The sequence below is a fragment of the Ornithorhynchus anatinus genome, chromosome 6 (assembly GCF_004115215.2).
Source record: "Ornithorhynchus anatinus isolate Pmale09 chromosome 6, mOrnAna1.pri.v4, whole genome shotgun sequence".
NCBI lineage: Eukaryota > Metazoa > Chordata > Mammalia > Monotremata > Ornithorhynchidae > Ornithorhynchus > Ornithorhynchus anatinus.
In genome coordinates this window covers 36,616,232-36,639,918 of record NC_041733.1, presented here as the reverse complement: position 1 = coordinate 36,639,918, position 23,687 = coordinate 36,616,232, and the positions used below count along the sequence as shown (strand labels likewise).

General features: G+C 36.9%; 1 protein-coding gene across 3 annotated transcripts in view; it reads right to left on the bottom strand.

The window, feature by feature from the left end:
• STAG2 (stromal antigen 2) overlaps positions 1 to 23,687 on the bottom strand; it is an 85,049-nt gene that overhangs the window by 37,976 nt on the left and 23,386 nt on the right. For 2 of the 3 annotated variants that reach the window (XM_029067252.2, XM_029067251.2), the window contains exons 5-18: positions 23,209 to 23,285; positions 18,024 to 18,228; positions 12,598 to 12,749; positions 10,779 to 10,852; positions 10,317 to 10,440; positions 9,018 to 9,116; positions 8,834 to 8,913; positions 7,471 to 7,578; positions 4,977 to 5,088; positions 2,899 to 3,016; positions 2,483 to 2,586; positions 1,955 to 2,047; positions 1,717 to 1,806; positions 1,027 to 1,230 (exon numbers count right to left, since the gene is read on the bottom strand). In XM_029067252.2, the coding sequence (XP_028923085.1) occupies positions 1,027 to 1,230; positions 1,717 to 1,806; positions 1,955 to 2,047; positions 2,483 to 2,586; positions 2,899 to 3,016; positions 4,977 to 5,088; positions 7,471 to 7,578; positions 8,834 to 8,913; positions 9,018 to 9,116; positions 10,317 to 10,440; positions 10,779 to 10,852; positions 12,598 to 12,749; positions 18,024 to 18,228; positions 23,209 to 23,285 (1,640 nt within the window). Of the gene's footprint in view, positions 1 to 1,026; positions 1,231 to 1,716; positions 1,807 to 1,954; positions 2,048 to 2,482; positions 2,587 to 2,898; positions 3,017 to 4,976; positions 5,089 to 7,470; positions 7,579 to 8,833; positions 8,914 to 9,017; positions 9,117 to 10,316; positions 10,441 to 10,778; positions 10,853 to 12,597; positions 12,750 to 12,854; positions 12,876 to 18,023; positions 18,229 to 23,208; positions 23,286 to 23,687 lie in introns of those variants that run through there. The other variant, XM_029067253.2, reaches the window with a different exon arrangement.

Below are 23,687 nucleotides of genomic sequence, written 5' to 3'. Positions count from 1 at the left end.
TTGTCTGCCTCCCTTCTAGACTGTACAGCTCTTTGTGGGCAGGGAACGTGTCTACCAACTCTGTTATACTGTACTCTTCCAAGTGCTTATTTCAGTGCTCAGCACAAAGTAAGCGCACAATGAACATGATTATTTGGAATCTGCACCAGGATACTGACCCAGGATACTGGGTACTCAAAATCTGGGGGTTAGGACACAGCCCTTAAAGACAAAGCAAAAGAATCAAGACCAGTGGCTTTCGGTGAAGTGGTAAGATTCCAGTTTATTCTAATCTACTTTCTGTAATGTCCCTTTTCCTTATTTTCTAATTCATTTACAGAACAGTTATGCCCAGCATAAAAAATAGAAGGAATTTTGATTTGACTAATTTGAAATATGAAAACATTTTGGGGGGGGTCCAAGACACTTTCAAATTCTAAATTGTAACAAGAATTCTTAGAGAGTCTTCAAATTACTCCAAGATCAAAATATCTAAATGGGAGGGGAACTGTAATAATTTACAGGCTACATTGTTTTTCTTTTATTAATTAAAAACTGGCCCCACAGTGACCCCAAAATTTTCAAGTAACAATTTAGTAATAATCTAAATCTCCCTCAGATAAGAATTTTACAGATTCCCAGGAGTATTAGCCTCAGAAAACTAAAATAAAACACCATGCATTGTCCCAAAATAAAATGTAACATTCATTTAAAAAGGGATTCTATCAGATGTAAAAAAATGAGTGGAAATCACAGCAGCTTTTGAATAATAAAGAGTACGAGATTTTTAATGTCAAAAACATGCAAGTGAAAATATGATGGGCTTCTGTGCCTGAATTGAGTAATGGGAGAAGTTATTATGAATTATTCTTTAGTTTCTCCAATACTAGTTCTAGAGGACCAGTTTTCATTGGCTGCCATATGGACACTATATACAGTCTTATGAATTGTTTCCACAATCCATGATCTCTTCAAGGGATAAGTTTAACAAACCAAACCAATTAAGGTAAAAAAACAAAAAACAAACAAATTACCAGTATTACATACCTCTTGAAGAAAATCTTCAAGAAGTCTGTTAAACTTGTCTGCTAATTCATCTATCAATTGACTTCTTGCAATATCAACTCTGTTGAATATTGTGAATTCTTCATTACAGAGTGCATGATAGGTTTTAGAACATGCTTCCAAAACATCTGTATCTGTGTGCTTCTCTACAATATCTCGTATCTGTCGCAATAAGGCATCTAAATGCTGTAAAAAGTAACGAAACAGCATGGCATTAACTAGAATACATATTAAAACAACAACAACAACAACAACAAAAAAGAGGTTTCAAAAGATACCAAAAGACAAAACAGTAGGCAGTTGTGGAATAAGTGAATGCACCGTCAAACTAAAAGAGGCTACCTAGCTTAAGGAGACACATAAAAATGGATTATGTAGTAGATCTGATATTTCCACAGCACAAAAATAGAAGTGATGGTCACTTTCTCTTTACATTCACATCTCTTTTAAACATACTTTAAATAAGCCTGTATTTCCAACTTTCAAACATGGGAAACCATTTCTGCAATTTGATACTGTAATATTATTTAATGCTTGATATTAAAGCTTCAGAGCACATATTTGGAGGATATACTAGAGAAGTTTCAAATTTCAGTCCCTTAAGGATCAAATATCCCATCTTTGAAACTAGGAACCGGTTACTATTAGCTATTATATGCAAGTCGACTGTACCTTTTCTAACCGCCCAGTTGTATAGATTTCCAAATCAAAGTATTGTGGCAGCTGTAATAAGTTAGTCACTTTTTCTGCATCTATGGAATACTTAAAAAAAAAAAAGTAAAGTTAAATTAGTACTAAATAAGCTTACCCAAAAGTTATGTGTAGTCATAGTTCTAGTAATATATTTGACATAAGAATATAGAAAACCACTATCTAGCCTAACATTTTGACACACAAATTAAAAACTTACTTTCGCTAATAACTGTGGAAGAGCAACTGCAAAAAGTTCAGTAATTTTAGTTCTGTCATCCAATTGTGTTTTCTTTTCCTTTGCTGTCAGCACCTGCAATATTTTGACAATAAATACAAGCTAAAACAAGCCACTGTTTTTATTTAGCTCTTACCAGATGGGCATTCTCTTATTTTTACACAAAATACCTTATTTATTTTTTAATAAGGATAAACTAGCACCATGAAATCAATAGTAAAGATGGAAAATGAGCTACTTTAAAAAGCAAATTACTCAAAATGATATTATACAAAAACAGTGTTCTGCTTAAGGAACACTGGAGGAGGCTGAAGTAGAGGAAGCCTTCAATTTTTCCCTCCAAATTTAAAATGTACCCACAATTAAATTGTCAGTTTAAAATTTCATATTTTACCATCAGAATTTGTCAAATAAGGAGATGAAAAAACAAAGCTTTATTATGATTGAAACACACACACACACACACACATTCTCTCTCGAAAATTTAAATAAAAAATGTAGTCATCATACCCTTTTCCCTGTCCCTCTTCCCACGGGAGGATGGCACTCTGCTGCTTGTCGAATAGTGCAAAGCATTATTTCAATCAAAGCACTCTCCTGCCTATCCGTTAATGCTGGAAGAGAATAAAAACTTGAGTCATGTACCATGCCTCTTCTAGAAATCACAGCACTATACTTCAATCAAAAAAATATTTGAGTGCTTACTGTACTAAGTGCTTGGGAGAGTACAATAGTGATAGTAGATATGATACCTGCCCTTAAAGGTTTTACAATCTGTTGGAGGAGGCGTCAGGGGGTAAGAGATAGAAACTAAGACAGATTACAGGAAGGGGGAAACAATACAGAAATGTACAGAAGTGTAATGGAGTGGGTGTGAGTCAGCGCTTAGGTTCTGATATAAAACGTCAAATTTTAAATGTGCTTACGTTCCTCTCCGCTGAGTGGTTCTTCCAACAGCAAACTATTCATACATTCCCAGTCCTTCAAAAGCTCTGTAGCACAGTCCCACATGCTATCCACAAGGTAAGCTGCATGTTCATGCAACTGAAAAGAATAATGTTAATTTGTTTCCACCAGTAGAGGCAACGGCTCAAAAACATCAGGGGTGAACACATTAGTATCTTTATGAAAATATACGGGTAGCTTTGACATTAATTTTCCTGGAAAACTACATCACATATGTGCATGATTTACTCATTATAAATTGATTTTTAGAAACAATTAATATTATTAGCATAGTCATTAAAGAGTCATAGATATGAAGAGAAAAATGTCCAGAGGAAGCAAGTTCTGCAACAGCTGCTAGCTTCTAGCCCATTTTATATGCAGCTTGACTTTGCGCCTAATCATACTGCCTCAGGACTCATGTAAACATTAATTTTATAAAACGCCAATAAAGGACAGTCATCCAATCACTAAAGGAAATCAGAACTAAACCCTCAAAAATAGCTTTTAAAATGCACAGGTTAAAAAAAAACTTCTAGTTTACAAGCTTATCAAACATTTTCCTTAACTACAGAAGCCCCTTACAAATGTTACTGCTAAGTGCTGACTTAGGATCCATTCAGTCCAACTGTCTGCCTTGAAGATGCTTGGAGAAACTGCATAATGGTTGTCCTCCCTGACAATAGCCCGATACCACTGGGTGCCATTACTAGTTGAAGCAACTGCTTTCAAGAAATTATTTTGCTGGCATGTTTTCTAAACTCCTTGGCTTCTCTGCAAAATGAATTAGAGAATTTTCATTTTCTGTTGAACAAAAGCAGATGGCTGCAAAAACTCACACACCCTTGAAGGATAACATGGCATGATTTGCAAAGGGGTCAGGGAGTTAATCATCAAATCATCAACACATCCAGTCATTTGTTCAGTTAATTAAAACGGGAAAATACTTAGACTCTCTTAGGGCTGGGGAATACAGGAACAATTTCTGTGACAGAGGGGAGATGACCGGAGGACCCAAACTAGGCGCATCTTGATCTTCAGGACCAATTCTTCACAAGACTCAGAAGCCCAGCCCAACTATTAATTCTCACTATCTGTAATAGGATGCTACCTGAAGAGACACCGTTTTTCAGGATGCATTTCTTGCTCCCATAATATGGGCAAATTTTCCTAACTGAACTAATGATTCCAGAAACTGAGACATTCACTTGGGTGGCACCCTCAATTGAAGTTCACTAGCCAAAGAGCACCAAGATACAAGAGGCCTGCAAAGCGAGGAACTACCTGTTAAACGCTCCAAAATCTTCATTTTAATATTGTGAACTTTGGTATTATAGCCGGGTTTTAAGGGAGCCCTAAAGTCAGCCCCTCCTCTATTTGAAACCTCCAATCAATCAGTGGTATGTATTGAGCACTTACTGTGTACAGAGCACTGTACAAAGCGCTTGGGTAAGTACGAGCCAACAGAATTTGCAGACACATTCCCTGCCCAAAACAAGTTTATAGTCTAGAGGGCGAGATAGACATTAATATGAATAAGTAATTATTCCATAGGGCCTGGCCTTACTTCTGCTGTGTTTGCGTGTCCCATAAGTGGGGAATAGGCCCAGAAGTGAAGCCTTTGCAGGTCCAAATTTAGCTGGCACCATTCATTCCACTGTCCAACTCAATTTAGTATTCAGGCAACTCTCAGATTTAGCACTCAACTTGGCACTCCGGCAACTTCCCTGGCCCTCTCCCAGTATTATTCTGTTTGCAGACAATCTTTAGGTGGGCCTAGGTCAGGCTACAAGATACACTGCTGGTTAAAAATACTACTTCTTGTAATAAAAATGAGTAGATAATGCCTTATACTAACCGAGCAAGTTAAATGCCCAATTCTACAAAAATTATTTATGTTGGGGTTATGGTGCACCCATGCCATGCATTTCCCACAATTACAACTGACAATTGGGAATCTACTATTTGTGACAACAGTAACAATAAATCTTAGAATCTGATGCTGAAATAAGTGAATCTGCTATGTGGTAAAAAGAAGAACAAGAAATTGTCCACTTACCTCACTTTCCAAGAAGAAAAATACCAATGTCTTGACAAGGTTGGCATTTGGACTTTGTCTTCCCCGTCTTTTGAGTATTCCATCATCTTCGGGATCTCTTCGACTGAAGAGCCTATGACATAAGCACAACATTTTAAAATTAAATTTATGAAGAAATCATTTTTCCTGAAAAGATCTTTTCCAGTTGCCAAAAATTTCAAATTATGGATACCCAACAAATCCCAAACCGTTTTAAGGATGGGGGGAAAAAAATCATTTGTATACTACAAAGAAGCATTCACAACATTGGTCTGAATATGCTCTGGTAATAATATTTCCAATTATGGATACCCAGCAAAACCCAAACCGTTTTAAGGATGGGGGGAAAAAATCATCTGTATACTATAAAGAAGCATTCACAACATTGGTCTGAATATGCTCTAGTAATAATATATCAATGACCCTGGCATTTCTCAAGCATTTAATCTGTGCCTCGCACTGTTCTAAGGGCTGGGGTAGATAGGATATAAGCAGATAGGACACAGTCCTGGCCCATTTGGGACTCACAGTCTAAGGAAGGAGAATAGATTTCTTAGCCTCTTTTTTCAGAGGAGCATGGAGGCACAGAAAGTTACTTTGCTCTAAAGCTTCAGATCATGTTTTTCAAGGAATACTATAGAACCGTTCTGAATCCCAAACATTACCAAAGGTACAGGGATTTAGTTTCAAATCTAGTTGGCGCTGGTAACATTTCTGAATTGTATTTATATTTTACTTCAATCAAGCAACTGGGTATCAATTGCTGTCATCAGTAAGTGCTCAATAAATACCATTAATTGGTTGACTGGTTGATCGAGAAGGGGGCAGAAGACAAAATCCAGGTATATAGATCGCTGCCTGAAGTTCTAGTCACCATATTTTAGGAAGGATCTAGTACAGTAATAAAGATCCTGGTTGGGGTGATTAAAATTATCATGGGGGCACAGAGGTTTCTATTTTGAGGATGGCCTAAAAAGATCAAGATTACAAGCATAAAAACACCATTACCGGCATACCCAGAATTACAAACTAGCCCCTTACTCTTTCCTCCTGTTAAAGGACTGTTAAGTTTTCCTCCTCAAAATAATAATTGTGGCATTTGTTAAGCTCTTAGAGGTAGCTGCGGGGAATTCCCAGAGTGAATGGACAAATGTTAGCAAGTCATCAGTGGCTGTCCAGAATGAATGGTCCAACACTAAGAGGTCGTTAGCTGCTAATGGGTCTTTTATGAAAGACAAGCAGCAAGGCCCAATGTATGGAGCAGGGGCCTGGGAGTCGGAAGAATGTAGGTTCTAGTTCCGACCCTGTCACTTACCTGCTGTGTAATCTTCATCTTGGGCAAATCACTTCTCTGGGGCCTTAATTACTTCATTTGTAAAATGGGGTTTAAGGCTGTGAGCCCCACAAGACACAGGGATTATCATTCATTCAGTCGTATTTATTAAGCGCTTACTGTGTGGAGAACACTCTACTATACACTTGGAAAGTACAATTCAACAACAAAGAGAGACAGTCCCTGCCCATAATGGGCTCACAGTCTAGAAGGGGGGAGACAGGCATCAAAACAAGGTACTATCTATGTTCAAACTGATTAGCTTGTATCTACTCCAGCACTTAGTACAGTACCTGGCGCATTAGTAAGCTCTCAACAATACCATTTTAAAATAAAAAGTTTTGGTCCGAATTATAGCAATAGCACAAAGATGCTGGCTTTGTGACTACCTTACGATCTTAATCAAGTTTATCAGGCTAATGATTTAGAAGACATAGGATTCATTCATTCACTTGTATTTATTGAGCACTTACTGTGTGCAGAACACTGTACTAAGCGCTTGGAAGGTACAATTCAGCAATAGAGAAAGACAATCCATGCCCACACTGGGCTGACAGTCTAGAAGGGGGATGCTATAATGGGTATTTTCACTACACATTTTGGTTGGAAAGCTGCCTGAGGAATTAGCCAATGTGAGGTGCTTGGTGAGGTTGTGCTTTTAATAGAAGACACAGCTTGCGTGAAACAAGTGACTGCTATGACACTAATCTTTCTTAGTGTAGGATTTTGCAAGAAATCCATCCTCTATAGAAGAACTAAGTATATGGATTCAATGTTATACTGCTTAGTCCTTCATAACGTTGTTCTATTTGAATAGCTGTTCAAACTTATTTTTGGGAACTTCCAGGGTTTACAACATTTATACATAATTGTTTGAAGTTCTTAAAGCTAACAGGGGTGATCAATTAATTGCATTAAAGTGAGCACTTCCTGGGTGCAAAGCACTACACTAAACGTTAAGGAGAGTACAATATAAGAGTTGTTAGACACATTCCCTGCCCACGTCTCAAATAAATTTTCCTTCACTGTATTTTAAGCTTTCTTAGTTATTAATGTAAGAAGAAATATACCTTTTACAGTAATGTTGGTAAAGAAAACCCTGTAGAAATGAATATAAATTCCAAGAAATGCAAATTCACCTACTTTTTATAAAGAAATTCTCCTGCTGCTACTGCTACTGGCCGGTGAGCTGAATAAACAAGATGGTAGACATTTTCACAGTCTTCAGCAGTCAGAACTTCTTCACTACTCCTAAAAAGCAAAGGTGCAAAAAAGCAATACAAATAATTTAATTTTTTTTAAATAGCCTTAACCTGTTTTACTTGTTCCAGGAAAAAGCAAAAAATTATTTAAAGGCTAATTCTACCAGAATCGCAAACACTTGCGATTGAAATGAAAGGTGAAATGAAGGTTCAGAATCAAAAATGGAAAGTCCCTAGAGAGCAGCTGCGGGGAAACTGAATCGCAAAGGCTGCCTTTTCATATAATGGAAGTTAAGGCAACAAAACAAGGAAAATATGAAGTAATGGAGTCTCTTATGGAGGATAATAGCAAGAAACTTAAAAAATTGGGAAAAGTTAGTGGGACTCCACTCTGGGAAGGAATGTGGAGTAACACAATAATCAGAGCTACCCATACTAAAGTTAATAATATTATAACTGAGAACATTCCAGAGGTGAAACAGCTTGGGTAGTACTGACAGGAAGAAAACAGTTCTGAAATTATTTAAAATACAAATTACAGATCTACTGTAGCTGAAATTATTGCACAGCGCAGATATACTGGCTTTCAAACTATCACTAATTCTAAAAACTCAGTTGTGTTAGTAATGCCTCATGTTTCAGGTAAAATTCCCTTGTCCTCTTGGAATGAGGATTCTTTTTTGGTTTGCCAGAGGTAATCGATCGTAGCCTGATTAAAACAGGTAGGTGTATCCTAAAACCCTTATAATTTTCAAAATGATTAAAGGCTGTTGGGATCTAAAGTGGTCCTCCAGATTAAATTCTCTAGAAATGTTTTGGCTCACTTCCAGAGAGTTTCCCTGAAAGAAAACTACTCCATGTACTAGAGGTTGTTTTGTTCTGAAAGAATTACTCCTATTCGATGGCCCAAATTTGAGGACTTTGAAAAAATATCAATACTCTAAAATAGCATATTAAAATTATCTTTTTAAACAAGCTGAATTACCTTTTGGGGTTAGCCTATTATGACCTAGGACTACTAACCTGCCACCGCTATTTCCTGATGCACGATTTTAAGTCGTCCACCAATTTTTCATCTAAAAGCATTCTGGTACTTTCATGATTTGTTCTACATGAAGAAATGTGTTCCCAATAAGTTACATTCCCAAAATATTTGACAAATGATCACTGTTTTCAAATGTGCTTGAGTGGGAAAAATGGCTGAAATAGTAACTACTTAGGTTGATGAATAGCTTTAAGTCAAATAATTTAGAGTTGCATATTATCATTAAGTCTTTGCCCATATTTATGAAGCAGATACTTACTGTAAAACAAGAGTGAGTAATTTTATTGCTTGTACGGCAACATCGTATTCTTTGTCAAGAGTCATGGACACAATTCTATCCTAAGAACAGAAAATAAACCATTAAAAATCCAAACAGGAGGGACAATCGTGGAAAAGCATTATGCTTAAAATAATTTTCTTGACAAAAATCAAGCCAGACTAACCTTAAATCGACTGGTGAAGAGTTCTAGTTTGGAATTAAGCTCTTTGTTATAGTAAAGTCCCTGTAGAGCAGTAAGACACTTTAGTCTTACTTCCCCTTGCTGAAATAAAATTTAAAAAAAGATTATATTTCTCACTTTTATCTTCAAAGTGCACTATATTTTTACTCGGAAATCTGAATTACCCAGCAAAATATTTAGAGCTTTATTTACATAATCATTTACAGCACTACTCTTACTCTTTTACCTGCTACATTTGGTACATTATGTCCAACTGTTTTCCCCCATTAGACTGAAAGCTCCAAGGGCAAGGAACATTTACTTCTTTTATTGAATGCTCCCAAGAGCCTAGTTCTGTACTCTACACACAGTAGGCACTCAATAAATACTGATGATTATTTTCTTCCGTGTTGTAAACCTATCTTAGCTTCAAATCAGCACTGATGAGGGTTAATTTTTTTTTTAAATGTACCTATTTCAGTAAAGGTTCTAGGCCAAATTCCCATTCTGGGATACATACACTCAGCTTAGTACAAAACCAATTATGTAATGAGTAAGAAACATTTTCCCTGGCTCCTTTCCCTGCAATCCACCTTTCCTTCCTAATCAGAGAGGGGCAGTGTGAAGGTAAGAGGAAAACATTAGCAGTATTTTGCAAGAGAAAAAGAGGGAAACAAAGGAGGGGCAAAAGAGAGGAGTAAGGGGAGGGAGAGGAGGGGGAACAAATAGAGAGAAAAGGAAAGGTTTTTTCGAGCCAATATTAATTCAGTGCTCCTGTGCCCAACTGAATTACCCCCCTGAACCTCTGAAGCTCTCCTTCAACCTTCTGCCGTTCCTCGGTTGGAGTGGCAGATTAAAAGTGATTGGCCAGAGTTTCTGAGACATTACCAACAACTATGCTACATTAACACAGGTAAGAGAAGACACTGACTAAGGAAGAAAATGAACTCATCAACATTTTTTTGGCAAGAATTCTACAGCTATGTAGAAAACAATACAATTAGTGTGCAGGAATGAGACAAATAACAATGAGTCTTTTAGATGTCCTTGAAATCTTGAAAAGCACCCTCATATTGGATGGAGTTGTGTACCTTAGGTGACCAACTCCTAATGAGGATTTCCTTTATTCTTCTTTCTCTAGGTCTCTACTAAAAATCCATTTTTCTAAACAAACTCTCCAGATCATATCTGGTAAGCTAAACAATGGCTAAAAGGCAGTTAAATAAGGAATCATTTAATAAAATACATCAGACAATGCTTTAGCAGCATTTCAAACTCAGATGACTTCGACATCATTCTTACCTTGTCATGCATAGTCCAACCAACATATTTTAAGTAGCTGTCATTAAGAAAGGCATCACTGTACATTTTCATCCATATTCCAATCTCCTCAATGCAGATAGCTCGGATTTCAGCTATTGCATCACTAAAGGGCAAATTCAAAGGATACTGATATATGATCAAAATATCTTTCATAAAAATAAAATCTTTAAAAGGATTTACGTTATTTCACATGCATTACTTTAGATTTCCTCTCTATTTTCTTGTGTGAAATGGAGGATGTAAAAGCTATCCACACTTTCCAAATGTAGAAAGTAAGGTAAAGAGCTAAGCAGCTTGCCCATAGTCACAAAACAAATTTCTGGGGAAGACAGTACTAGAGACCTGATGTCTCAACACCATAAACTAGAAATCTGCTCACTGAACTAAGACAGCAAAACCTAATCTATGCATAATTACTTATGGCAAAGTGGCTTGGCTTACCGATATCTATGTACAAAAACCCCTTTAAATATTGCATTCATCATGTTTTCTATTTCATCTTGATTTTCTTGAAGCTGAAAATTTAAAAGAATACAGCATTATGTGGAGAAATAGAGTGATACTTCACTTCTGGAGGCAAATGTCTATTTGCAACTAGAACATAAAAATCAATAGCTAAATTTTATCAGAACTAAGTATTTCTACTTTGTAAGGTTTTACAGATAAGCACACCAAATGTTCTGAAAATTCCAAACAGTTTTGGCCTTTTGGTGGAATTGTAACTTCTGAGGCAAGGCAGCTTAATAAATAGGCAAGTAACTCTGAATAACCCAGAATGTCTGACCAGGCTGTTAAATATTTAGATGGTGGTTGATGAAAATTACTTCAATGTTTCTGAAGGGAGTTGTTTGCTCTGTAGTATTATATACTGATATTAATATTAAAAAAGTATTACAATGTTTCATTATGTTCTTCTTCATAATGTATATCAGGGGAATAAGAAAATGAATAGCAACTCTTCTCTATACCAAGCACAAAATTAACCATATTGAGTGGAGGAAGAAAAATTTTGTGAGCTGGCATATTTTCTAAAAACTATTTGCAAAGCAAATTTACTTTGTGTTATATGAATGCATGTTAAACAGAGTTAATATCACCTAATGAATTAGACTTCCTAAGTCAAATTTTCAGATTGGAAAATGAATAAGCAATGGAAAGTTCAACTTTTTTATAGTATTTGTTAAGCGTATACTATGTGCCAGGTACTCTACTAAGCATGGTGCTGTGGATGGACAGCCAAACCCAATCTGTGCAAAATTACATACGGCCAAGTGGTGCGGATACAAGGTAATTGGACTGGACACAGCCCCTGTCCCACATAGAGCTCACGGTCTTAATCCCATTTCACAAATGAGGTAACTGAGGCACAAAGATGATCAGTAATCTGCCCAAGATCACACAGCAGACAAATAGGGGAGCCAGGATTAGAACCCAAGTCCTCTGACTCCCACTAAGCCACATTCTTATTGAACTTGTGGAGGATATTTGAATTCAAATGAATTTGAATTATCAAATATTTTCTCTCTCAAAAACTCATTTACCTACCCTCTTTTCTTAATTTAATTTAGGATGCAAGACACAAAGATACACTTATGGGTATCCTCAGAAAAAAGGCTAAAGAGCAACAGTTCCTCTAAAGAACAAGAAAAAAAGTAAAGAAACCAAAAGGCATTTTCCATATCCAAACATTACCCTGCTATTGCCAGGAAGTACTATCTTATTTTGGATGTGCCTAGCCAAAATAACAGTTAGTTTACTAATCGACAAATGATGATGGATTTTATTACTGTTTTGCAATTCATAAGGTATTTCAAATAGAGGGCAGACCATCAAAAATTTTTGTATGCCACTGCCAAACTCAATATGTTGAAACATGCTCTTAACACTTTTATGCCCTCATGAGTTAGAGACATAATTCAGCTTTAAAATACAGGAAGAAAAAATGTCCAATATCCATTTATATTAGATAAAAGATGCAAAGAAGCATTATTTTTCTTCCTGCATCACCAACTGTCCAAATTGACCAATGTGTTAAAATTACCTAAAAAATTATTTTCTATACAACTAATTCGGCACCACATTACTTTTTTTCCCCTCTCATGATTAGCAGTCAATTGTATTTATTGAGCATTTACTATGTGCAGAGCACGGTACTAAGCACTTGGAATAGTACAATATAACAAATACATTTCCTGCCCAAAACGAGCGTACAGTCTAGAGGGAGCGGAGAGATAGACTAACAATTTACTATTGCTCTTACCTCTTTCCTTTTCTGCAGAAGGAGTTCCAACCTGTCATTAGCTCTCTTCCCGATCATTTTATTCCTCTCTGCTTCATACTGCCGCTGAGTATTATCCATGTTAATGCTAAGATTTAATGCCACATTCACCAAAGCTGTCATCAACTTCATAGCTTCCAAAAATAAATACGGATATAATTAATTAAATTGTTACAAGCTGCAACTGTTAATAAAGAAGTACCTGTTGAATCTAACAGCTCAAAGGAAAATTTCAATACCTTTTTTTGGATGCAAAAAAAAATATTGAGGTTCATTTTTTGGAAAACTTTTGGCTAAATTAAAGTCTAAAGTTTAGATGTCATACTAAGTTTGACAAAGCATAAAAGAATCAGAGAACTGGCAGGTTTATCAGGTGCTGGAATTCCTTTCCAAATTTACCTATCTCCACTGTTCCCTACTAAGTATTCTGAATAGAAGGGAATAGTGTATAATTAAAAAGAAAAGTAGGGTGAGGAAGCAATAAGACCAAACGAAGGATTGAAGAGTCAGTATTCCATTCACGGCATTTAGCTAATGGAAAAATCTTGAATGACAGCTTTCTTTATGGACCAGATTGCTTCTATTAGATCACATGCTCTTCTTCTTGAATGTCATGCGTATGCAGTTCTGACCTTTGCGGTGTTTGCTCATCTAATTTTCCTGAGACTGCATGTCCACCACAACACAGCAAAACAGGACTATCTCTGAACAACTTGCTACTGACAGAGGCAGATCAGTTGCTGGTCCTTTCACTCCTCTCAGGGAACCTATGAATTTTGGCCACACTAAGGTATTTTTAAAGGCTCGTCACTCCAACAGTGGCTATTCGGGATCCTCTCCTCATTTTAAGAAGCCACCTATAAAAGCAGAAGGGAAGATTTAACTCTCAGATGTCACAAAGATGTATGGGGTGAAATCAAGATCATGGAAAACAGCCAGATTTCCTGATTCTCACATGCTTACTGATGGAAATAACCATTTGCAATGAACCAAGCTACCATAGGCAAAATATGCTGCATGAAATCTTCCCAATTTTTGAAAGCAAAGCTGCTTTCTAGGAAGGTATGAGGAAAATTACACCAACTTAGGTTACTGATTTTTCCTATTAAATTAGTACCTCTAAGGCGAGGTAGATGGTCAATAGTTTTGTGTTTTACTACCAGAAAAGCATTTAAAAATTCAAGTTGCAATCCCTCAATTTGTTTTTTTTTCAGAAAAGTTACTCCAAAGAGGAGCAAGCATCTTGAAATGCGGAGTGATTTCACAGCTACCAGAGTTCTCAATTTATGAAATGGAGGGTAATTATTTTTTTTAAAGGTCTTTAGTTCCAGAACCGACTTTTTTTAAATTTTATCCTACTCTTAATCAAATCTGTAGGTAAATGCTTAATAATGCTACGAACAACAGTTGATGAAAGCAAAAGATTTTGCAAGAGAAAAAAAGCAGTATGCTACAATTGATGGGTATGGCTTTGAAAATCTAACTGGCTTCACTGAAACTATGTATGAATGCAAATATTTCAACCTCAGCTCTCATTAAAGAGTAGCAGAATATCTTTAGACTTTGAAGTGTTCTATTTCATTGACCTTATCTATTTAACTAGAACAGATGTACTGGGATGGTAGGAGTGGAAAATTACTCTACCTGACAGCTTTACCCCCTTGGAAAGTCAAGAAGTGAAGATCAGGGGGATTCCAAATTTAAATATTAAGAAGTGCATTGTTCAAAACTTCATTTACTAGTAAGAAAGCTCTTAAAATCCTTTTCAAATAAAAAGACAAAAATTAAACTTAAGTTAGCATGTTCATTTTTTTTCTGCCAAATTTAAAATGTGTAGCGATACATACAATAATGGAATATCTTAGAAAACATTAAAATCACCACTGGCAAAAATGTTGACTGATTTTTAAAATGAGCCAATAGTAACTTTCAAGGGTCCATTTCCCTTCTGTATGTTTGCTATCAGTTCTGTCTATTGGTATTACATGATTTTTCTTTCAAGCAATCAGTGCTACCTTTGCAGCAGGCTTCATTAAGAATGACTTAATATAATAAAAATAGCAGTAAGTTTTAAGTGCTTACTAGGTGTGCCAAGCAATGTACTAAGTGCTGGGGTAGACACGAAATGCACAGTGCATGTCCCACATGGACCTCAAAGTCTTGGTGGAGGGGTGGGAGAGATAACAGGTATTTCTCCCCCATTTTACCCAGGAGGAGCCTGAGGTACAGCAAATTTAAGTGGTGTGCCTAAGGTTACCCAGCAGACAAGTGGCACAGCCAGGATTAAAACCCAGGTCCTCTGATTTCCAGGGCTGTGTTCTCCCCACTAGGCCACCCTATTTAAAATGAAAGGAGAAATGTAAAGAATACCACAAAAGTGTTTTTTCATTAAAGCATTTAAAAAGGACTCGAGTGACTTGAACCTCAAAGGTACTATACTCAATGGATACACTTCCTCCCACAACAGGGCCAACGAGCAGAGCCAGGCAGGCCCAAACTCAAGTCTACCACAAGGGCGTCTTGCGCAGCTGCTATTAAGATTGGGACTCACTAAGATAAAGTGAGCCCTTTTTCTCACTTGAAGTCTAGAATGGCAAGGAATAAAATGGATGTTGTGTCAGAATCACCAGGTGGACTTGGCAAGATAATCTGTAAAGCTGCTCCCTTGCTAGCATACAGGAGCCAAGGCAGATGGTGCCTTGGGATCAAAAGCTTAAACCACACCGATCTGGCACTACACCTCCAAAATATTTCTCAATGTGGTTTCCCCTACACGTTACAACAGAATCAACGAGAAAGGTGGAATTTCCTCAGCACTAGTAGTTCTTGTGGCATAGTAAAGAGACACTACTGAGTGCCTACCGGCTGCCGTACACTGTACTACTAAGCATTTGGAAAGTGGAAAAACAACTAAGAGTCGAGCCCCTTTCCAACAAAGGCCTTATGCTCTAATGGACGGGAATCCTCTTCTTCCTTGCTAAATCAACTTCCTTGCTGAACTTCCCCATCTCTTTTGGTAACATGACCACGCTTACTGTCTCAGAACAACACAACCTAGATACAGTCCTTAACACCTATCTTTTACTGCTCATATTCAGATTGTCAATAAATTCTGCCAGTTATTTCACCGCAATAATTACAGGATCCAGCCAACACCCACCAGCCTGTTACCAGTTCTTTTCCTGATTAGACTACTATATCATTTCCCTGCCTCCATCCCTCTCATATCTATACTACATTCCACAGTAAGATCATCTCCGTAAATTAATTTTCTGCTCCCACCCATCCCCTCCTAAAAGAAATTTACGATGGTTACTCATTTCATCTGCCATTCAACAGTCTTGACTATTACACTACAAGACTCTTCTTTAACTCCCTCTCTCTAAACTGTAACCTCCTCTAGACTGCAAAGGTGCTGTGGTCGAGGAATGTATCTACCAACTCAGTTGTATGGTACCCTCCTGTGAGCTTAGTTCAGTGCTCTGCACACAGTAAGTGCTCAATAAATATTATCAATCGATCATCTATCTGTCCTCTTAACCTGCAGCTACCCAGCCTGCACTCAATGCTCCAACGGAATAAGCTGATGTGACACACGCTCATCTCTCTAGGCCGCGGCCTCATGTACCATCCCCACCTGGGACTTCAATCAATCTATCGGATCCCAGCTCAAGTCATCTACAAAGTCCTCCTGTAATCCCACTTTATCCAAGACAGTTTTCAGGATTAAGTTTCTTACCAAGTCATATTCCCTAACTGTGACTGCACTACCTATGCCCTCTCACCCTCTACGCCCTGTCCGTAACATTTTTGCACCTAATGCTTTAAATGTTTGTTTATTCACTTTTTCATCTTTTAGACTGGGTTGCAGTATGGTCAGTCTTTGATGAAAGCTGTGTGTTGATCATAACCAAAGGTCCTGTTGAAGGCTGGCATGAGAACCGGCAGAAGAGGAAAAGTATATTTTTGAAGAAACTAAAGGGCTGACTCATTACCTTTTTGCACTACAATAAGGTATGAGTTTGAATGGAGCCATGCTATGAGTTTTCTACATTTGAGATCTCTCTCTCATAATTCTTAATTTATGGTTTTATATCACTATTTCAATTTCTGGGATTCTTTTCAAATGTAGCTCCACTGAAAATCCTATATTTTAACAGATGTGTATCAGAGTTTGTGCTTCAAAGTTCCCAGACAGTTTCCTTTCAGATTCAGGCCAGATTGCACATCTCTTTTATTCCCAGTGACTGCACTGGTGGATCTTCTCGTTCTAGGTATTTTAGCAAAGTGGTTCCCATCTATCCCCACTTCCCATTTTCATCTCCCCCGGCCCACCCACCTTCATAAATACTTTGAAACTTTCCCATGAAATTGTAAACCCCATGAGGGCAGGGATTGAATCTTTTCCCTCTGCTATATTCTCTCAAGCATTTCGTACAGTGCTCTGCACTCAGTAGGCACTCAATAACTACTACTACTAGCTGATTCTCTCATTATAGACATTTTCACTACACACTTTGAGTAGAGTACTGCAGGGGAATTGGGAAATGTTCACTCAACACAGCATGCACAGAAAAAACATAATGCAGTGTTGGAAGAAACTATTTGCACAGATTCACACTGTCAGTTTTCCTTAACTGTGTGAGTTTTCCTTAATTTGAGGTTCTTGGCTCTTCAAGAACACAAAACCTGTGTTTCACATATTATATGGTTATTTTACAGTTGAACTGAATGTCTCCTAAAAGCCAGAAAATAGCAGCTGTGTTCTCAGAATCAGTTTGAAAAGAGACTTTACTTATCAATAATTCTTTTCATCAGCAATCTCACAGCTCGGCTTGATTTAGTTACATAAGATGAGAATATGTAGATTCTGTTAGATCCCAGTAGGAGGCAAAAACATCCCAGCCCAAAAAGCCACAGAATACTGCCCCACAGCCACAAACCAATGTAGCCCTCTCCCATTTTTTGAGGGCTGAGAAGGAGGGCACCCAGTCTCGGATGCTTAGCCACTGCACTTGGAGAGAAAAAACTGGTTCTTAAATCCAGCCTGAAATCAGGGCTTTCTGTTATAATGGTTTAAACTGTATATAGAAAGGGTAATTACCTGTAGGACTTCATAGTCCTGGAATGATAGTATTTGTGAAGGCAGAGAAATGCTTCTTTAGAAAGAAAAATGTTGATCCATATTCAAAAGAAAGTATACTCCCCAATACACTATTATTGCACATAAGAGAATAGTATACATGCTATTTGAAGATAGACCAAAGGACACTATTTATCTTTTTCTCTATGTAATTAGAATCTGTTGGTAGATTTTTTTTTTATAAGAATTTTTCATCTTTCAACAAATGAACCTTAACTTTTCCAACAACAAAACCTGAAAATAGATGAAATTTCTACATGCTGACCTGCTAATGTACTAGTATGTCGAAAAGCTCGGACTTGGGAGTCAGACAATCCAGTAAGCAGTGAAATGACTGTGTCCATCATGTACTCGTCATATATGATACTATATTGACACTGCCGGACTAATACTCCAATGAATTCACAAAAACTGGATTTGAATTTCTTCCACTGAGGTCCAGCCATGGTGAGTGGATAATCTCCACTATCCTGAAATAAAGTACGAAAAGGTCAATTCCATTGCATGCACAATACGTCAAAGGAAATACACAATTTCTGCTAAAATACAAAACATATTATGCAACAATGACATGGACTGCATTGAATGAGACCTAACAAAAAATTAAAAAAAAACTACATGAATAAGTAAATGCTTTTTGTTTGAAAAAGCAGTACCTCATCTACTTTCTCCAATTTAGATTGTATAGATTGGTGACTAGGTCTAACAGTGCTATATTGCCTATATAAACTTTTGGATTTTCCCAACAGATACTTGAAGATTTAAAATAAAATGAATTCCTATATATCGACTGAGTATACCACGTAAGAATAATTTAAGCCAATCCACAATGAATTTTAGGATTCATCTAAGCTAATACAACGTCTACAAACGCCTAGGGGGTGGGAATGGGGGGGGGATTATACCTATGTTTTGGAAGCCTGGCACTTGAAGGCTGGCTAAAGTTCTGGAATCAATAGTTTTAACAAGTAAGAGAACAGCCCTCACCCTCTATATTTGACTATACTCGAAAAATGCCTTTCAGTGTGATAGTCATTTTAAACACACGGCTGTATGTAGTAGATTGAAAAATTAACTCGTCTTTGACAATGTTCATATATGCAGGTTTTAAGGAAAGTGGCTACTGAAAAGAAGCCCTGATCTAATCATTTCTCCTTATTTTAGACATTTGTTGATCTTTGTGATTACAATTTGATATTTTCTGAGGGGATGTCATTAATTTCTTAAATATTTGTCAATCATCATAATATGCCCCAACAAAACAGGAAAAACTGCACAAAAACTTTTGAATAAAAAGCCTGTGACCCACCCTTTGCAAATTGCTTCATCTTTGTCCTACCTGTACATAAATGATCTGAAATTAATACAGCACCAAGAATGTTTCATTTGGAAATCGACGTACAAGCTTGGACTTCCAAAGAGTTTTTAAAAAATGAGAAAATTTTCCTCCTCAAATCCAACTAAAGACAATTATGTTCCATGACAATAACATTTCTTCTTGTTTGGTAAGCAAATTTCCATAATAATTATTTTAGTGACTTCTCTGTATCATTTCACTGTAATGGTAATTAGTAATATCAACCTCAGTTTAATATTTAATAATAATAATATTGGTATTTGTTAAGCACTTTCTATGTGCAGAGCACTGTTCTAAGTGCTGGGGGAGATACAGGGTGATCAGGTCGTCCCACATGAGGCTCACAGTTAACCCCTATTTTACAGATGAGGTAACAGGCACAGGGAAGTTAAGTGACTTGCCCACAGTCATACAGCTGACAAGTGGCAGAGCCGGGAGTCGAACTCATGACCTCTGACTCCGAAGCCCAGGCTCTTTACACTGAGCTCTTGAATCAAATTTTAATATTATTTTCACAGGCACTTAAGTACTATACATGAATATAATAAACTGGACTACTCACTGCTATTTGATGGCCAGTTATCCCATTAGTAAACTGCATCCCTCTTTCTAACTTAATTTTGCCCACTCCATAACCGACTACTCTGTTCAGGTTGGGAAGAAAAACAAAATAAAACAATCTTAAACCATTCACTTCTACTACTTGTTAATGATTTTGGTAAGCAATTCTAAGGAGGAGGTTGAAATCACTTTCTCCTTGAAGTGAATGTGTGTTTGGCTTCCATTTAACTCTCTGAAGTGCTTATTATAATGTTCTCTGAATGCAGTAGATCCACAAAAGGTTCCAGTGATTTTATTTAAAGAAAAAAATTAAAAAGTAGATTTTAATTTTAACTTCAGGATCAGCAAGGCTCTACTGGGCAGGAAGTAAGTGATCCTGTATATTCATAGAAGATTAGCTGATCACAGTTGACTAGATTAAATGTACTTTTGTGTTGGAAAGGTGGAAAGCCAAATTACAATTAAGGGGAAAGGATTTTTTTTAAAAAGGATTCAAATTTGTCGAGTTCAACACCATTTTTCTCCGGATATTTTGAAAAAAAATTAGATGTTACTAGAGCTTTGAAAACTGAATGGAAGAATATGGTCCTGAGGATTGAACAACAGTAACTACCGCAAACATTTTAGAGGAGGGAGAAAAAAAGATGGCCCTGATAATCACTTTAACACCAGACCTGAGAAGATATTGGAACAAAGCAATCTGCAACCTCTTACAAATGGCAACAAAATCCTAAAATCCAACAAAAAATGGCATGGTAAAGATCAAACTGGGCCAGGCTAATTCCATTATTTTCTATGCTAAGAACAAGAGTCCAGGAAACCAAGAAAAGGGGGTAGATTTTATCTGTCAAGATTTGAGAATGACTTGTGATTCCATCCACCATGACAGCTTTATCCACATAAATCCCTCTAGACTGTATGCTCGTTAGGGTAGGGAATGTGTCTCTTATATTGTTGTGTTGTACTCTCCCAAGCATTTAATACGGTGCTCTGCCTCCAGTAAGAGCTCAATTAATAGGACTGATTGATTGATTGATAAATGCTCTCCTATACTGCTGTCAAATGGTATTACAGCTGGCATAAGGTGGTGCCCAAAAGGTACTTCTCAATCACCAGGCTTCGGCCTGGAGAAGGTATCTCCACTACTTGCGCTACTCAACACTTCAATCAACATCCTGCATTGCTAATATTTTTAGAAAGGAATCTGTTCCGTGGTGACTAAAAATACAAACACACACCACAAATACGTGATTGGGAAAGACAGGCTAGACAAGAATATATAAAAATAAGTTCTCTCAGGAGCATAGTCAACCACAAGTTGAATAAATTATTAAGTTAATGTATACATTCAAAAAGTAACGTGATATTCAAAACCCAAGAAATACATAAGTTCTTCAAGGGCAAGGAATGTATCTGCTAATTCTGCTATACTCTCCTAAGCGCTTCATACAGTGCTCTGCACATAGTAAGTGCTCAATAAATATTATTGATCGATTTGTTCTGGTCACTGTTATGGCCAGGCCACTCTGAAGAGGATGGAGAAACTGGAGAGGATCCAAAGAAAAATGATAAAATGGCTAAAGGATGGAAAATGGATCCTTAGAGGAATATTTAAAGGAAATAGCTTGGAAAAGTGACAAGTAAGGGATGATTCAACAATCTTTGAATTCATGGAAATTTTTCAACAAAGATTACTTCTCTAAATCTGCAGAAAATCAAACCAAAAGAAACACGTTTCCATTAAAACAAGAGATATTTTGGTTAGATTCAGTGATTTCTTGACTTAAAAGATAAAAGCCACAGCAACAGGCTTCTGAGAGCTGAATTTCATTACAATATGCTGAATCCTATAGTAGAAGTAGTGATAAAAACTGAAAACAAATGATCTACTAGGACTGTTCTTTTAACACAGCTCTATTCTTTTGATAAGGATCCATGAGGCCTTCTATTTAAGTATTTTATCTTAGAAAACATCTTTCTTGGTTGTCACACTTCATACAAGTAAATGATTGCTGCAAACCAGGGCAATAATTTCCCTCTCATCTCACCACTTTTTTAAAGTACATAACAAAAAACCCAGGATTAAATACTAAGAACATATTACAGACCAAACACAGCCTTCTTAATCCAATGGGTCCCCTATAAAGGTGACTGCGTGTTTTCCAACGGCCAGACGGCAACCTCACGAAACATGCATATTCTCACTTTGGTAAAGAATTCCTTAGTTCTGAAAAATCATTTTTAGTAACCCAGGGTTTAATTCAAGTCACCACCGGGAAGCCTCTGTAGCAGCCCAGTGAAGGATATTCCAAGCATCCCTCAATTCAAGTCACATGACAAATAGGAAAAAGTAGGCATTGGATCCCAAATTATACTTCAAATTTAGGTGTGATCAGCTTCCTGATGATAAATACAGTATTGTTGAACTTTATAAGCTCCAAAATAGACTGGGAGGATTGTTGGGTACCATTTGAAAAGGCAGTAATTCATATAAATGCTATGAGTAAAGCTTCCAGAGAGCAAAATGCTTTCAATAGCAAAATGGATTGCATATGAAGACGGCTCTATGGACAACATCAAGAACAATTACTCTTCATAATAATAATAATGTTGGTATTTAAGCGCTTACTATGTGCAGAGCACTGTTCTAAGCCCTGGGGTAGATACAGGGTAATCAGGTTGACCCACTTGAGGCTCACATTCTTCATCCCCATTTTACAGATGAGGTAAGTGAGGCCCAGAGAAGTGAAATGACTTGCCCACAGTCACACAGCTGACAAGTGGCAGAGCCGGAATTAGACCACTGCCTGGAAGAAGAGATGGGAAGAGGCTTATCCAGTTCCATTTTTTTTCACTTGTATTTCTTTAGTAATACTTGAGAATTGAAAAAATTTCAAAAGTAGATGAAACATTTTTAAACTTTTCCACTACATCTAAAATGAATGAATCTTACTTTCAGTATTCATTTAAAAACATTAATATAATTTTATTTATCAACTACCAGCATTGGTATTTTTGGTTGAGTTTGGTATTCTTGAAAACACTGTTTCAGCTGCGACCTAACCTAAAAGTTCTCCTTTAACATGGACCTAAAGTTTCCAATTTGCCCTCAGTAAATATTAAAGTTTGAAGCTGACACAAATAAATACATGGCAGTTTATCTAAAACATAAGAAAAAGCTGTCAATTAAAAATGTTTTTGTAGTAAATCAACTACCAAGGAATAGCTTTCATTTAAATTTATTGGCAGTTAAGATAGCTTTAATTTTCACCTCACTTTTTATTTTATATCTTGGCAAATTATGCTTTGAGTCTGGTATAAGAACTAAGGGATTTCAACCCTCTCAAAAAGGGAAAAATTGTTCTGACAACTTTACCTCCCCACCCCCGCTGCAACCTCCCCAACCACAAGATCTCATTCTGGTTTGAGAATGTTGACCTTGGACAATGTACCTACTGGTCACACTGCACTCTATAATTTGATAACTAAAACCACAAACATCAAATCTGAGAACATTTATGAAAAAAGTTACCTCATCAAATTCTTCAGTCATTTTTCGAATTATTTCAGAGTTCTGCATGTGCCGAAACATCTCCGCTGTGACAACCCCTACAATGGGCAAATGTTTCAAGTTAACAGAATGTATACTGTACACACAACACTTTGAATGGTAAGTGGTACTTAATAAATGAATCATTTTAAATTATAATGGCCAGGAGTAGAATTAATACTGAACCTAAAAATCATGCTGAACGCTTGCAAAAAAGCATCCCCTGCTTCCCTCAGCTAAACATCCTACTATCACTAACCCTAAAGTTAGTGATAACCCTTAAGCTAGTTAAGCTCCTTACTAAGTATTTTGGAGAACTCGGGGCTGAAAGCTGCAGTGGTTTGTGGCTGGGGACCATTAAGGTATTTGTAAGGCACTTACTACTGGCCAGGCATTGTACTAAGCACTGGGATAGATAAAAGCTACTGAAGTTGGATGCAGTCCACTGTCCCACATGGGGT